The sequence below is a fragment of the Solenopsis invicta genome, chromosome 4 (assembly GCF_016802725.1).
Source record: "Solenopsis invicta isolate M01_SB chromosome 4, UNIL_Sinv_3.0, whole genome shotgun sequence".
Taxonomy (NCBI): Eukaryota; Metazoa; Arthropoda; class Insecta; order Hymenoptera; family Formicidae; genus Solenopsis; species Solenopsis invicta.
The window spans coordinates 8,876,692-8,893,242 of record NC_052667.1 but is presented as its reverse complement, the minus strand read 5'-3'; the positions used below and the strand labels follow the sequence as shown (position 1 = coordinate 8,893,242).

The 16,551-nt window shown below is 31.9% G+C and overlaps 1 protein-coding gene across 6 annotated transcripts in view; it reads right to left on the bottom strand.

The window, feature by feature from the left end:
* LOC105196291 (neurexin-3) overlaps nucleotides 1–16,551 on the bottom strand; it is a 502,597-nt gene that overhangs the window by 60,579 nt on the left and 425,467 nt on the right. For all 6 annotated transcript variants that reach the window (XM_039447938.1, XM_026137070.2, XM_026137067.2 and 3 more), the window contains 2 exons: nucleotides 2,431–2,753; nucleotides 1,344–1,635 (listed from right to left, as the gene is read on the bottom strand). In XM_039447938.1, coding sequence (XP_039303872.1) covers nucleotides 1,344–1,635; nucleotides 2,431–2,753 — 615 coding nt within the window. The remainder of the gene's footprint in view (nucleotides 1–1,343; nucleotides 1,636–2,430; nucleotides 2,754–16,551) is intronic.

Genomic DNA, 16,551 nt, shown 5'->3' with positions numbered 1-16,551 from the left:
GTTTATTCTATTTGTTATTAAAAGTTAAATTGTTTTTCAAACATTAAGAAAAATCTCGACTTTTTTTGTGAAGTACATCAAGTGCTTTACAATATTTTAATTTCAAGATAATTTATACAAAGTTTTATTGTGATTGTCTGTTTAATTATTTTCTGAATAAATAAATAAATAAATTTTGTTTATTTTACAGAACTGATCTTTGCATCGCAATGAAACTTTACGTAAATCAATGAACACTTAAAGTACTTGAATAAAAGAATTCAAACCTTTTTCATTATTTATTATTTTATTATTTCATTATTAATTTTCATTAAAGCACATGTCCTATTTTTCATTAAAATAACTTTTTATTCAGATAGAAAATCGCCGTTAAATTTTTTCTACTATTTTCAAGTATAATATAAAACAATCTGTAAGTTGTTCATAATTTTTTTAAGTTTTGAGAAATGTCCTATACATCCTTGAACATTTTTTAAAGATAAAATTAGAGAACTTGAAGATCTCGTATTTTGTTGGAAAGTCTTATCACTAAACAAATATTATGACAAATGTGGTAAGCTAAACGGGAATGTGGTTCCCGTTACATAACATAATTCATTAAACTAATTAAGAAACCAATATATAAATGACGTATTTAACTTATACAATAAACGGATTGCCAATGTAAATCACGACCGGCTAATTAAATTAAATTAATATCGCGTGCACACTGTTATTTTATTGTAGTAATATTTCCCGAATGAAATTGTCGAATAGAATCCTGATTAATTGTATTGCCGCGCGTTATATAACGGGTGGATTAAATAGAGAAAATGCAATGTTCAGATTATCATAACTTGACATCGTATAAAAATAAATTAATAATACATATTAAGAAATATTAACATTTTAAGTAATTTTTAAAATTTACTTTTAACATTAATTTTAAAGTAACGGTTATAAACTTTAAATACATAATTTACATATAACTTTTATAATTATGTTTCACATTGGTGCAAAATTAGTGTTTAACGAGAAACATTATTTTAAAATAACTCTTATGGAGAGGAATGAATATCGCGGCTGCTAGTTAACAGCTGTGATATAAAGTGTGACATGATATATTTTACGCGTGCTATTTCAATATTTAAAGAGAATTATTTTAAATAATATTTTGTGCTAAATGTACCAATTTTGCGCCAATGCAAAAAGTAATTATTTGTGAAAGTTATATATGTAAATTAATTCATATCTATTGTTTTAAAATTAATGTGTTAAAACCAACTTATTCAGACTATATAATTTAGTTAATTCTTTAATATGCATATACATCAATATTATTCTTTCTCTCTATATTTACTTACCTATATACAAAATGCCATCGAGGTCAAGATTCTCGTTGCTGCCCTGACTGTTGACAGCGGTCACGTGATCGTCCACGGAGAGAGTATGCCTCTTTGAAGCAGGTCTACCGATACTGACAGCGTGCCACTTGCCATCGTTCAGCTTGGTCTTCGAAGTGTCCCTGACCCTGACAGCTCCGTCGCCTAGGTCAAACACGTAGTGCACGTGCCCGTTTACTAGCTCTACCGCGATGAAATCATGTTCTCTTCCAGCGTTATAAAGGATCAAGCCGTTCGCTTCACGCGTTTTGAACTGAAAAATAATTTACAAGTGTAAGGCGATGAGATTTCCCTTCTGCAGTTTGAGTTATATTTTCCCTAACGATGATAAAATCATTATTACATTGAGATATTAAACGCGGCGAGGTGCGTCTAATGATTGCTTTCCTACGATCTTATTTTTTAATAGTTGCTACGATTCATCTGAAATTGTACTTTTTTTTAAATCTATATGCTTTTTAGACAAATAATTATTAATTAAGTCCTCCTAGTTACATTTAAAAATAAAAATCATCAAATAAGGAAGTAAGTGTTTTACAAGACTTAATATTTTTATATTCCCCAATTTGATATTTTAACTTATTTATACGCAAAAATCTAACAAATACTATCAATTTGATATCGCGGAGTGATAGAGCGAATTCACTTATTAGGAAATAAAGTTTGTCAATACACGGCAAAACTATTAATAATATTGTTTGCATTGAAAAGGGTTCTAAACGTATGCGTTATTAGTTATTTTTGTTTATTCTTTGACTCGACGTCCTGAAACTTTATAAATATGTTTTATTATACTTGCAATGAATGCATATAATAAATTCCATTTCCGCAAGAATAGTAGTCATTTAATTTAATTTATTCATTACTTAGAGACTTAATACTTCGTTAAATTTTTAACTTATTTTATATATTAATAGATAATCTGGCTAAGGTTTTACCGAAACAAAAGTTGGAAAAAAACGTGATAGAAATGAACCCTCGTTTGTTTGCTGAATGACTCAACGGAATCGCGCGATGTCCGTGACTTCCGAAAAATATCACTTTTCACCTGGAAATAGATGTTAGTCTCCAGGTACGCCTTGAGTACCGGAAGTCCTACGAAAGTGTGCTTGGAGGTGAAGGTCACCGGATGATGAACCGGATGGTTTCTCTTGCCGAACTTGCCGGTGACTCGGATGATGGGCGCGACGCCCTGATGCGAAGCTTGATGGCTTCCCGCGCTGCGCGCAATCTCCAAGTATGGATATCCGTTGAACCAGATCTGCTGCAGCTGGCCCACGAAATGCGGTATGTCTTCGCCCGCATGAGGATATCCGCCTACGTGGAGGGTGCGGAATTCCAAAACGCCCTGCTTTCCCAGCTGCGCTTCCGCTACATCCACGACAACAAACAATCATTCGTCATTAAATCGTGAAGCAGCGAAACGCAAAATAAGTTTGAGTGATTATAGTGAAATTTGAGAACTTAACAATCTTATCTTGGGCTCAGGTCTGCCTTTTCGGTAATGCCAGATAGCTGTACCAATTAATTATACGCGCCCCATATCAAAATTAATGGAGCATGCCCAAGAAGAGCAAGACAAGAACTTAACTTTACGAATTTTTTATAGAAAACGGAAAGAGACAAAGAAGTCACGTTCATTTCTTCGTAAAGATCACCTACCTTTCTTTACTTTTAAATTTTATTTAAAAAGATAGACTAAAATAGCGTCGTTAGTCGAGTTTTTCGAAATCATATTTTCAAAAACGCCTCGAAAACGGCTCGATCGATTGATTTGCAAGTTGACATACTTTTTCTCGACACTAAAAACTAGTGTTTGAGCGAGATTTTTTTTACGATACTTAGTTCTTTGTTGCAATCAAAAACAAACAGAGTTTAATGAAAAATCGTTATATTGAATTGGAACAGCCGCTATTTTGTTCGAACTTTATTTTGCGAAAAACAGCTACATCAAATACTAGATCTATATTTCAACTTTATGAAGCTCGTGTCATTTTGCTTCCTAATGATTCCTGTGGGAGCAGTAGTGATCCCTGTAAACGTAGTTTAAAAAAAAAAGAACGTGATTTACGTACAAAACATAATTTACATTTAAACTTGAATAGCAACACTAGTTTATATTATTTTTTAATAAAATTTAAATGTAAAATAGAGAAAATATAATCTTTATAATAAAACAAACATGATCGTTCTATTTATTTTCATTTTTCCACAAAAAAAGAATCGTAAAGCGAGGTCTCGTTTCCACTCGTTTAGGTATGTATGTCCCTTTATTCTTTTCATTATCGCACTTTGATATTGAAAATCTAATAAAACGCATGATGTCTGTTACAATTAGACTTATTTTTTTTTTTATTTTTTTTTAATTTTAGATATTACTTTATTTTGTATAAAGTTCTAATGCATTTTATTTATGTGTATGTCGCTCGAGTGTTTGCAAAAGTATGGCATACTTCAGTATCGAAAAGATTGATAAAAGAGCGATCAATCGCTGGCCGAAATTTACGAAGATTCGCGAATACGCGAAACTTTAGAGTTTAAACTAAACTACTGAACTATGCCGGGTTTAAGACAGGAACCGCATGTGTTTCACTGTGCGGCAATTATCGTTCCAGCGCGATCGATTGCGCCGAAGTAAAGGCCGTGCAGGGCTCCACTGCAATTTAGGCTATTGCCACCTAACTCAATATTGCCCGGCACTCGCCGTCAGTTTAATAGGGTGATCCGAGGGACAGCTTTGCGAGGGTGGCCGTTGCACGGTGGCCTCTGCGGTGGGGTTGTTTTGCAGGGGCCGATTGGGGCCAGGTTGATTGGTAAGCCAATCACGCGTGGTTCGCATTATCGATATTAATAAGATACGACCGGAATGTGCTCGAGCGCGTCAGAGTTCCGTTTCTAATGGAGAAGTGTCACTAATTGCTTCATCTTATATTATTTTTCATAATATGTGTAATATGCAAATTCCGCGAAAAGGAATCCTAATCTTATGGAATTATCGACATAAAAAATTCTCCGAATTGGCTTGATACTATTGAAAATCTTTTCACACAGAAATAGAAATAAATAGTGGGATACTCAACTTGGGTTTAACAAAATTAAAAAGTTGTACATGTAATATATCGGTAGAGGAGAAGAAAGTAATATATTGAATAACTTTCTTTATAGTCAATATTTTATATTGAAACTTAAACAATTATAAACGTAAAAATGTTGTTTAACAGATTCTCAAAGTAATGAAACATTTATTGCTTAAAACACGATTTGTAAACATATAATGCACAGCAAGGAAATAAGTGGCGGAAATATTTAGGCTCTGTGTCTATAATTAATGCATTTTTCCAGTCGAAATCGTGGTTGTAATGTGTAATATGCTCTGAAATAAATAATCAACACAAAATTAAATAATATAAAAGATAACACTCAAAGTGAAGATAAACCGAAAAATAATAATAAAAAATTTATAACAATCCCGTATATAAAATTGTGTGCGAAGCAGTTACATCAGTTCCTACATAGATAGGAACGAATTCACGATATGCTATAGATGTCTGAACCGACTGAATAAGTTTGTCAAAGCCCAAAAATAATTTTAAGAAGTTAGTTTTGTTTAAGAAACAGTATTTTGTTACAAAATTATCCATCCTTTAGAATTTTCTTGATTTAGAACTTTGCTGTGTTCAGAAACTTTAGAGATATAGATATCATTAGAAATATCATTTTATTCCTGTTTAACGTTAAGCAAAAAGCATAAAATATCTCTCTTGCTTCTGAATACCAATCCCGTAGGTGACAAGCGATGTATCGAAAAAATATTTCGATATGAAAAATTCCGCTTAAAAAACCGACAAAATCCCATATTATTGTTTAACTTTGCATAACTCGAAAGATGTACATCCGAATAAAAATAAGTTAAATAACAAAAAAACACTCGAGTTTTTATACATTCGTGCGATAATGGGTTCAAGTTTAAAAACAATGAGGAAGTATTTGTAATTAAATGTTAAAATGTAGGTACCTTGAAAAAGTTTAGAAAATGATCGAAAGTAAAAGTGCCTTTGTATTGGCATATTAGCGCCGCTGAAAAACGGCGAGCTACTAACCGAATAATTCTACAAGCAATTGTTACAATTCGTACTAATAACGAATTTGGCCTCTCATTTTTTATTTTCTTCATTTTTAAATTCGAGTTGAGTATCCTATCATTCATTCTTGTGTGTACCTCAGACGTTAAAAAAGTTCAATTCTTACATCCATTTGGAGAGTTTGTATCCTATAATGTTGGTAATTTCCTCCTTTCAAGATCCTCTTAACGTTCTGCCAACACAGTGGCCGCAAATATTGGCGAGGATGCAGAAGGTCGTAATGATTCTATCGAACGGATAATATTGATATAAAAAGTTGCCGACTATCGCGAGGGCCGTATTAAGATCCCCGATAAATCGATAGTGTTTGTTCGTCCGTGGCGTGTCCATCGTTCCGCTAACCGCGGAATTTGCGCGCAACGAAAGAGTCCCGAGGGAATTTCTGCGAAGCGGTTTACCGTTGATGGAATCGCGCCGGGGGTATAATTTACTTTATACTTGAAACGCCGCGCTTTTGCGACGGAGTGCTGCGAATGCCGCAGACGTCGACCCCTATCGCCGATTCCGGATGCACTTTTCCCGTTGCGCAGCCGGCGGCGACGGTCGGCGACGGCGGCAGCGTGAAGAGCATTTTCAGGAGCCGGCTCGATAAAAAGCGCATTTGCATGCCGTCGATTTGTAATCCATCCGCGCTGGATGTCGGAAAATCGATAGCACTGACTCGTATCTACCTGCGCTCGTAAATAATGCGATCTGCGAATCGGCGTAAACAGAGAAAAATCAACGATCTCGGGAACTCGCGTGGGCGCGCGAGAAGGGCGAGGAGAAAAGTCTTTGCCTCGGGAGGAATCTATGAAAGAGAACGCGTGCTTCTATCTATTGTGTGATCACGCGCTCGCTATCAGAGCAGTAATATAATCAGAGCAAAATATATTCCAAATTGTAGAAGTAGAATAAAACGCGTTTATTCCAAACCTCAATGTTTTTTTTTTTTCGTGGTTTATTACAAAAATATCAAGTTCGGGAGCGCATTACTTTTTAAGCGCGAGCATTTTCTTTCAGCCGTAAAGTTCTCTCTTCACGCCGGCTTTAAAATAAATCCGCTCTATATCTTATTCATTGTACTTTATCGCTCGATCGTTCTTTGGGTGCGCTTTATGATTCGCTTATATGACCGATACATTTTTCAGCCTCGTCACTGAAAATATCTTTACAAACGAAATTCTCGTCCGCCGATGTATTTCTGGCGACCGACACACTGGCCGAGTGCAATGACGATCGCAGCCTTGGAAAATCATCGATTAGCATTCATAAGAGTGTCTCGATTCGAAAGGTCGCTGACGGAATGTAAAAGCGGAGGCATTGCGCGATGCATTTTGAATTTGTGATTGTAGGGGGATCGAGAGCACCTGCGGGAAACTTGATAAATTATCCGATAGAGGAAGTGCAATCGGAAAAAAAGCGAAACTTTAAGCTGTATCAAAATTGAAGTCGCGCTATAGCAACGCCGGGGAAATGATTATGCGCAGAATGCGGCAATTTTTTTAACAGATTCTTAAAATGAAACAAATAAAGGAAAGTATTCATTAACTGATAATTATTTGTATTATATTAATTGCGTACTCTTATTTGCATACGCGGCAAATTGTATAATTAATCATTTATTATAATTACACATTAATTCGCTCAAAATGATTGCGCAATGAAATTGTAAAATCTACATATGAATATCGGCCGGCAGAAGAAAAAACGTAATCCGGCGATTTCCTTTGTTAAATATGTATTAAGCAATATGTAGCACTTATTGTTAAATAAACCTTACTGATTCCTATATACATATAACGCCCGAAATTTAAATATATTCGATTTGTACTGTAATCGGTTGTAATCAATTATTCATAATCAATTATTGAATAACTTAATAATCAATGTTAAATTTTTAAAGCTAATAAATTATTTAAAGAGTAAAAGCGTGCAATCACTTAAAAAAAAATATATATATATATACAGGGTTGAAAAAGTTACTTTGTAACTAATTACAGTTACAGATTTTTTTCTTTCACAAACTAATGAATTCCAGTTACAAGTAAATAAGTTTGAGAAATAACTCGTTACAAGTACAGTTACTGAAACAATAACGAGCATGCAGTTACATTTCAGTTACTTTTTTCTGTAAATTTTTTATGATATTATAATGCATTGCTATTTTAAATACTAAACTTTTATATTTCTGACATTACTAAATTGTTGTATTTATATATTAAAACATGTTCTCTGCAGTGACACTGTGATGCTGAGTGTACACGGATTTGACTGTCATAAACGCATTTGCTAGAACTATTTGTCAATGAAATGATTCTAACAATAAAAGTGTTGCAAATGTAAAATGACCGCATCCTGTGTGGCTTCTCTTAGTGAGCAATGTTGCAGCGGCCGTTTTCTGGCAACTTTGCATAGAGAGTCCATTTGACACACAGCAGTGTACGTACTATACTTGCTCACTATCAATAAGCGGTTACCAATCGATTATCACTCGTTCTTATTTTAAGATCTACCCAATTAAGGTATAAAGTTGCCGAAATCGCACCACTTTTGACATAAAGGCTTATAAGAAATTTTGAGGAATATTTTTAATTTTCTTACGTCATAATAAAGTAAAATGTTTCTCCTTTCACATTTATTTTCTTCAGAATTTTATGTATTGTCATAAATTTTTAAATGACGTTTTTTAAGAAGCCTTCAAATAGTGCAATTTAAGCAACCGGTTTCCTGAATCGCGCCACAGGTTAATCTTACTCTTCCTGGGGTAAAACGACACTTTTTCTGCTATAGATATATATATTTTTTTTGTAAAAATGCGTTAGATAAGCATAATTTTAATAATATTGGAGATAAATATCGTAAACTAAATATAATTTTCATCAATGTTATCATTTTGATAACTTTTCAATAATGTTGCAATAACATTGCTACGTTACAACAATATTGTTACAATAATCACGATCAAAAGCAATAATGCTACTAAGAAAACTAAGACATGGCGCGATTTAGGAGATTAAATTTTTTAAAACTTTATTTATTTAATTTACAAATTAGACCACAAAGTTATTTGAACTTAATTAATTTGACTTTGATAATATTTTGATCATTACAAATCCAAATTACAATATCCAAATTTAGATTATTTATTTTACCTTTTTTGCAATCAATCTACGAAATATTTTGAGAAATAGCAGCAAAGTTACGATTTTTCTATAAATATTAATAATAAAATTTCTATTGTTCTTAACATATTGAGTTCAATGAAAAATGACGATAATGTAGTTCCCACATAATCCCACAAGTACTGTGGTTGAATTTATACCCGAGCTAGTACGATTTAGGAGCCGCGCCGCTGCGATATCGGTAAACTTACCCTACATTAAATTGATAATAACTTTGAAATATGTAAAGTAATTGTAAAAGTAACTATTATTTTAGTTACTAGTTACCGAAAAAATGTACTTAAGTTAAATTATAGTTACAGATGGAAAAAAGTAACCAAGTTATAGTTGCAACAAAAAAGTTACTGTAACTGTAACTTCGTTACAAGTAACGAGTTACTTCCTATCCCTACACATATACGTATTATATATAATATACGTGTGTATTTTATAAATATGTATTTTATGTGTAATATAAAAATATAAAATAATTTTTCTAAATATCTGCGCATCCACAAACGTTTCTTTCCTACTCCTTCCCTTGTCTCCATTTCGCTGGAATGACATCAATCTTCCTAAGTTTCGTAATATTGCCTATATCGACAGAGTTTAAAGTGTCAAATAAGCCGTAACATACGCCTCAAGTTCTCAGTTTCGGGAAACTAGTATTTTGCAACAAACCAGTAGTTTCAAATTCGCCATTTGTCCCATTTACACAACTTACGAGGCGAGTGCAATGAGAGGGGTCTCGAAACTTGCGTGAAAAATTGCCTGAGAAATTTTTAATTTCGTGCACCCACTCGTCGATCTTGCGAAACTTTCTCGGCTATTTTCATTAATTATTCAAATCCATGGAGCGACCATACTGACGCTATTACTCGTCTCGTAGCTTGACGAGCCATTCGAGGATGTCTTTTGCATGTAAAAATATTTTCAAAAAATACTTACGAGATGTAAACTTCACGTTGAAATTTGCACGTATGAAGGAAAATGTTTGTATTAATTTTAAGTATAAAAGAAATGTAGAATAATCTATTTAAAGCGTTACGTACTAATTTGTTGCAAACAATTAAAAAATAACTATAAATCCTTTCTAGGTGTTTTAAAATTTCTTGAATCTTCAAATGGCGTACAACAGCCTCGTAAATGTATTTACAAAATTACGAGAGAGCTGTTCTTTATAAAGAGGATTTTTACGTAAACAATTTGCGCGAATCTTCCTGCATTTTCCGAAACGAGCGAAGGATTTGTAAAACTGTCACACTCAACGACTCATTCGATCACCGCCAACAGCTATAGCCGAAAACGACGGGACGATTTAGCTCCGAAATGCTCGCCGTGCCAATTTCCCCGACTCGTCGGTCCGACAAATAACAACACTAATATCGGGCACGGACGAGCGATCGCACGGCGGCGGCGGCGGGCGATGATCGAGAGAAGGCGGAAAATTATTTTCCGCGCGAGAGCGCGCGTCGTTCCTGTGCGCGAGAGGCCACGGCCGCGTCGTACGACGCTCGCATAAATCTTGGTAGACCGAATGATTCCGTCGCGGTGAATCCGCCGACTGATAAATCTCGATGTGGAAATTGATTATCGGACGGGAATTCTCCATGGCGACTCTACCCTCGCCTCGTGTGCGCCTGTATTTATACGCCCGGGGCAATTTGGTCGTACGGTACAGTTAATCCTTACCCTCTTTCCCTCTCCCTCGGTCTCTTTCTCTCTTTCTCCTTTCTTTATTCTTCTAATACTCCACGCTGTCTCACCGACTATACACACGTATTACTCGGGTCCACCCCGAGAATATTTCTGTTTTCCAATTTCGAGGACGACATAACTTTGCCACGAGATAATTAAGATCGGCATTCACGTCTATCGTTGTTTGCTTATCTTTCCGAATGAATGTCCGGTTGTAATTTTTTTTTTTAATTCTTTTATAAGAGAATCTATTATGGTGATTAAAGATACGCTGGAGAATCTGATATGATTTTTTTACGGCGTCGACAGTTAAGTTAAGATATTTTTCGAAGAATACTCTGTAAACGTGATGAAGATTAAAAAATTATTCTGCATTCCAAATTGCTGATAAATATTGAAGAAAATAACGAACAACGCTATTGTAAAATTAAATAGATATATAATATTTTATAAAACAGAACCATTTATAAACAATAATAAGTTAAATTGCATTGACAAAATTAAAACACAAGATTAGAAGGGCCGTGTCAGTCACAGCAAAATCATTTATTATGTAAAAGGGAGGCGATCTTAAGTTGCCGATTTTTCCTGATTTCTGTGAGAACGTAACAATATTGATCTATTTTTTTTTTTCAGATTCACTCTTGTTCATCATCTAAAAAAATTTAAAATATGTTAAAATATTCCAAAAGCATTAATTTTATCATCTTACCAAGATGACTTTCATCATGTTAATTTAGTTGTAATTTAATAAAAATGTTGTAATTCAAAAAATGAAAAAATATTAGTAGAAGAAGGTAATATGACACGCATTTTTATTTTATCAAATAACTTTGTTTATAATTAATATTTTCTATTAAAATTTGAACGATTACATTCGTCAAAGTGTTGTTTGACAGATTCTGGACTCAAAGCAATGAAATATTTATTATTCAGGACATGATTTATAAAAATCTAATGCGCCCCATAATCGGTGGAAGAAAAAAAGTGATTGTAATATGGCTATCCATAAAAATAATTTTAAAAAATTAGTTTAGTTTAAAAGAAACACAGTACCTACTTACAAAATTATATATTTTTAATTTTCCATTATTTAGAATTTTCCTGATTTTGAATTTTCCTGCGTTCAGAAACTTTAGAAATACCATTAGAAATTTCATTAAAAATATCATTTTATCTTTGTTTAACATTAAACAATAAACATAAAATGTCTCTAATGTTTCTGAACAGCGCCTTTTACAATGAAAATCAATTTATGGAAAAAATATTTTGATATAAAAAGTTTGCTTAAAAAATCATATTAACAAAATTCCATGTTATTGCTTTAACTTTGTATAACTCGAAATGTGTACAACCGAATAAAAAATCAAATATCAAAAATTATTTGACCATATATATATATACGTTTGTGTGATAATACATTCAAGTTTAAGAATAAGGAGGAAATATGTGTAATTAAAGATCAAAGGCGTACCTTGAAAAAGTTTAGAAGTGCTCAAAAGTAAAAATGACTTATAACAATTGTCAGATATTATATATTGGCATATTAGGATCATTAAAAAACGGCAGGCTACTAAACAAATAATTCCATAAGCAATTATTAGAATACGTTATCTAATAACAGAGATAATAAGAGTAGCCATATTGTCGACCATAACATCCTCTTCTTCTCTATGTTATTGTATTCGTCATTGTTTTTAGCAGCACTGTATATAACGTAATTTTATTAAAAAATGGAAGTATTTACTGTGATTATGTTATATTTTTGTAAACAAATACCATAAAATTACACACCGATGCATCGAAAACACATTTCTTATCATCAATTTCTTATTCTTATTTGAATTACAATCAAATTGTAAGAGATTACAACTATTTAATTAAAGATAAGCCTTATTTAGTCATAACTAGATCTTGGTGCTGATATTTCTCGTGTGATTTTATACATCTTTTCATTAAACTGCGCGCCAAATGAATTTTCTGTCTTGAAATGCAGTTATAAGTTGAACAATAATAGTAATATGGTATCACGATATTAAATTGATAATCAACTTAGATAACTTTTCTTGCAAAAACAAAGCAATTTGTGCAATCCATTTGCTAGCAACTATTGCCGTCATGTGGTCATGATAATGGTACAATTATTTGCCGAATTAACTTTTTGTTTGCATGTTGCCGAAATAATACTTTTTATTCTAATAGTGGGTAAAGTAGCTGCAATTTTGCCAAAATATTGCCAGTCATACACTTTTTACTACAATCGTTGTTATAAAATTGTTACAAAGTTGCTGTACTTAGTTTATATTTCTTTTGCTTCCATATCGTAAGCAATGAAGACCGACCTTGTTGTCAATTCAGATGCAATATTTTATAAACATGTTAAAAGAAAATTTAATAATAATAATAACTATAACAAGCATCTGTTTCCTCTCTTCAAGTACTATAAAGAATTTGTTGCTAAAAATAACGTCAGCCAGGAATCGAAATTCGCGATTCTTCAGAGCGAGTGTCTTAAGTGACTATTTTCCTGAGCTACGAAAACACATTGACGTTACACTATGTTCCGTTGTATAAAGTTTTTGTTGAAAACAATTAGAACACTAGACTCGATTTCTGGTACATTAATGACTGAACAATAATTTTGCTCTATACTCAGATTACCTTCATTATAAATGAATGTAATTACCACATGTTAAATATAAAGTATTTTAAAAAGTTGATGACACTAACATATTTTATATGTTCGATACTTAACTTTTTATCACTGCCGAGTAGTGTAACACTGTGTCACAGTTGGAACATGTTAGACAGTAAGCCCGTTCTTTTTAGCTAAACTGGCTGCACTAGTCCACAGTTTATCTTTTTTCTTTTTACGTTTAAAGAAGAAAAATAAACTCTGAACTAGTGCAATCAGTTTAGCTAAAAAAAAAAACAGATTTAATGTTACACTGTGTCGTCTATGTATCTTATTGGAAAACAGCCGTAGCCACTTCGGCAACTGAGGCATATGGTGATATTTATCGCAAAGCAACTGGTAATGTTGAATAGAACACATTTCGAAGGCGCGTGCAATAATTAATCTTCTAAATTTTTTTACTTTCTTTAAATTTGCCGTATATAATCAGTGTTTGTCATTATCTATATCAAAATTATTTAGATAATTATCTACACGAAGAAGTCGTTTTACCTAGATTGTTAAAATGTACACATATTATCTTTAGCTCTATCCTAGGTAAAAGAAACGTTTGTTTTAAATTATTTACGTTAATGTATGTACAATAATAAATATAAAATTAGCTCAAATCTCTAAATTACCATTTATCCTAATTAGGATAAATGGTATTTTGATAATGGTATTTTCTTCTTAACAGGAAAATTTTTTGAAGTGATAACAAGAGATTACACAAATTAGAAAATAGCGCAATGTAAAGATTGCCTCAAAATTACAGTAATTCAAAAACATTTACAAAGACGATTTTGTCAGACATTATAATGTAGGTGAGTTGTATATTTTCCAATTTTGATTTTTATTTGCGTATTGTTCCAAATAAAAAGAAGAATTTTGTCAAATTGAATTATTTGGAGAATTCTTTAAAAAAAATAAAGATTTATATTATATATATATACATAAAAATATAAAGACATTTTTTTAATATCCTAAATTTTTCTCACACACAACAATGACATAATCTTAATTATTTAGATAATTAAGAAAATTAAGAATTATCTAGATAATTAACGATATATAATTTTACCTTTTATCCAAATAAATTTTAAATTAAATTATCTTTATCTGAGATACGTTTACATGTAATTTATCTTTTTTTTATCTAGATGATCCAAACGCAGCACAGCATATATCACAATATTGTCAACTGGGTATATCGTGCGACTGATCGCGCTTGCAAAAGCATCGTATTCTGAAACGTGTTAAACGCAATCCTTCCCACACATCTGTCGACTTAAGTTTTCCATAGTATCACCGTGTGTCCTTATATCTCTACATGTATATTTCTCCGCGACTTTTTTCTCGCTCCGCGACTTTCGCCGCCATATATTTATGCTAAATAGGGATTTCGAAATACGATATTGCTCCCTTACGTGGGCTCTCGCCTTGTGGCGAGAAGTTCAAACGTGTGCATGCATACGATGCATAAGGATCCTTCGAGTCGGTGCAATCGATGCGACGTGCAAAGTGCTCCTCGCCTCGAAATGTCATGATAAGGAAACCTCCCTTCTTTCGAAACTTGCAACGCACAATGAAAGATTTATCACGCACCGAAAAAGAAATTACTGTGTTCCCGTGTAATAACCTTTTTTCAAACATGTTGACTTCACCATTATCTTATGTAAAATTGAATTTCATGAAATATCTCACGCTAAATGCACTTACCTTTAATTTTAAATTAAATTTTTTTTTTTTTTACAAATAAAGTAACTTTAATCTTCTCATTATAAATAATTGAAAACAATTGAAGACTACAATTTGCAAAGACGGATTCTTAAAGAATGGTTTTTGTATTGCTTATTAAAATTTAATTTTAACTGAAGCTTTAAAACTTATTGTTGATCGGCTTTGAAATAAGACTGCTTCTTTAGGATCTCAAAATTAATTTTAAAAATTAAGCAATTATATAAATTGAAGTATATATCAAGTATTTTAATACCTGAAGTAGATATTTACGTATATTGTAGATTTTTATTTTACTTGAATGTGGAAAAAAGCAAATGCACTTTGCAAAAAGATGGAAAAGGAAGTAATTATTTTGAAGTAAAAGCGTGATATGAGAGAAAGAGAGAGAGAGAGAGAGAGAGAGAGGGAGAGACAGAGAAAAAGCATATATCCTGTGTGGTAAAAGCATGAAGTAAAAAATAATGGCAAAATAAAAGCATGAAGCATAAGAGAGCAATCTCGAATGAATAGCCTTTTGATTTTATAATAAAACGGCCATTTGTTTTGTACTTTAAAGCAAAAGCCATTACACTATCCCGATAGCGTATCAATAATTCGACCATAAAAGTTTTTTTACCTTCACTGTATTCGCTATAATCTTACTTGTAAAAGTAAAATCAGTTCGAGGAATAGAGGAATTCTTTAATATTCTTTGTACAAATAAAAAGTATCAGCTTTATTTTATGCTTACAACTTATTGTCTTTGAGTCGGGAAATGTTCCTTAAAGGATCGAAATACCGTACGGAAAATTAATACGGCAATTCTACATTTTTCCAAAGTATAATTTGTTTTTATGCACATTACTAATTCACGTTTAATTATGAGGCGATTTTAAAAGTGTAAAAGCTTTAGCTCGAGAAAACAATCTATTGATTACCGTAAAAGCAAGACTGGTACCATCCATACATTGAACATTCATGTAAGAGCATTACTTAAATCGATTTATCCGTCGTCCTTGTGTTAGCGATTAGGATAAAAGAGGAAGGGAGTAAGATACCGACTTGAGTAAGATGAAAAATTGTTAATTTTTCTAAATTAATAACAAATGACGAGCCGATGTTTCGTTTATTAAAGGTCACAGATAATAAATTATCTCTGATAGTTTAACTTTAATCTATCCACAAAAATGGATATAAAAAGAAATGTATTTAGATTGTACCTATTCGTAACCTTTTAGTATTTGTAATATGGAATGACATAATTATTGTAAATATTTTTATTTTCTTTGATGAGACATTATTTGTGCATTAGTTTTTCTGGTTTTAACAGTATTATGCTTATACGCAATTTAATCGCAATTTAATATAATTTTAATAAATTAATTTTATAAATCATAAATAAAAAATTTTATATAGTTATATATTATTACATATAGTTATACATAATTATGTATCAAATATGTCTATATATATTAAAATATATATAATTATGCATGATTTAATTTTATATATAAAATTATATGTAATTATACATAATAATTACACATAATTATGTACAATTGTATATAACTGTATATAATTATGTATAACAATTATGCATAATTATATACACCTAGTTATATATTATTATATATATTTCAATATATATGGGCATATTTGATATATAATTATACATAACTATATATAATTATATACGAAAAAGTTTTTTTATCGGGTATCTTTGATTCCATTTACATTTTCTTTTAATTATCTCGTAAAATCAAAATACTTAATATGAGTTTATTATAATAAAT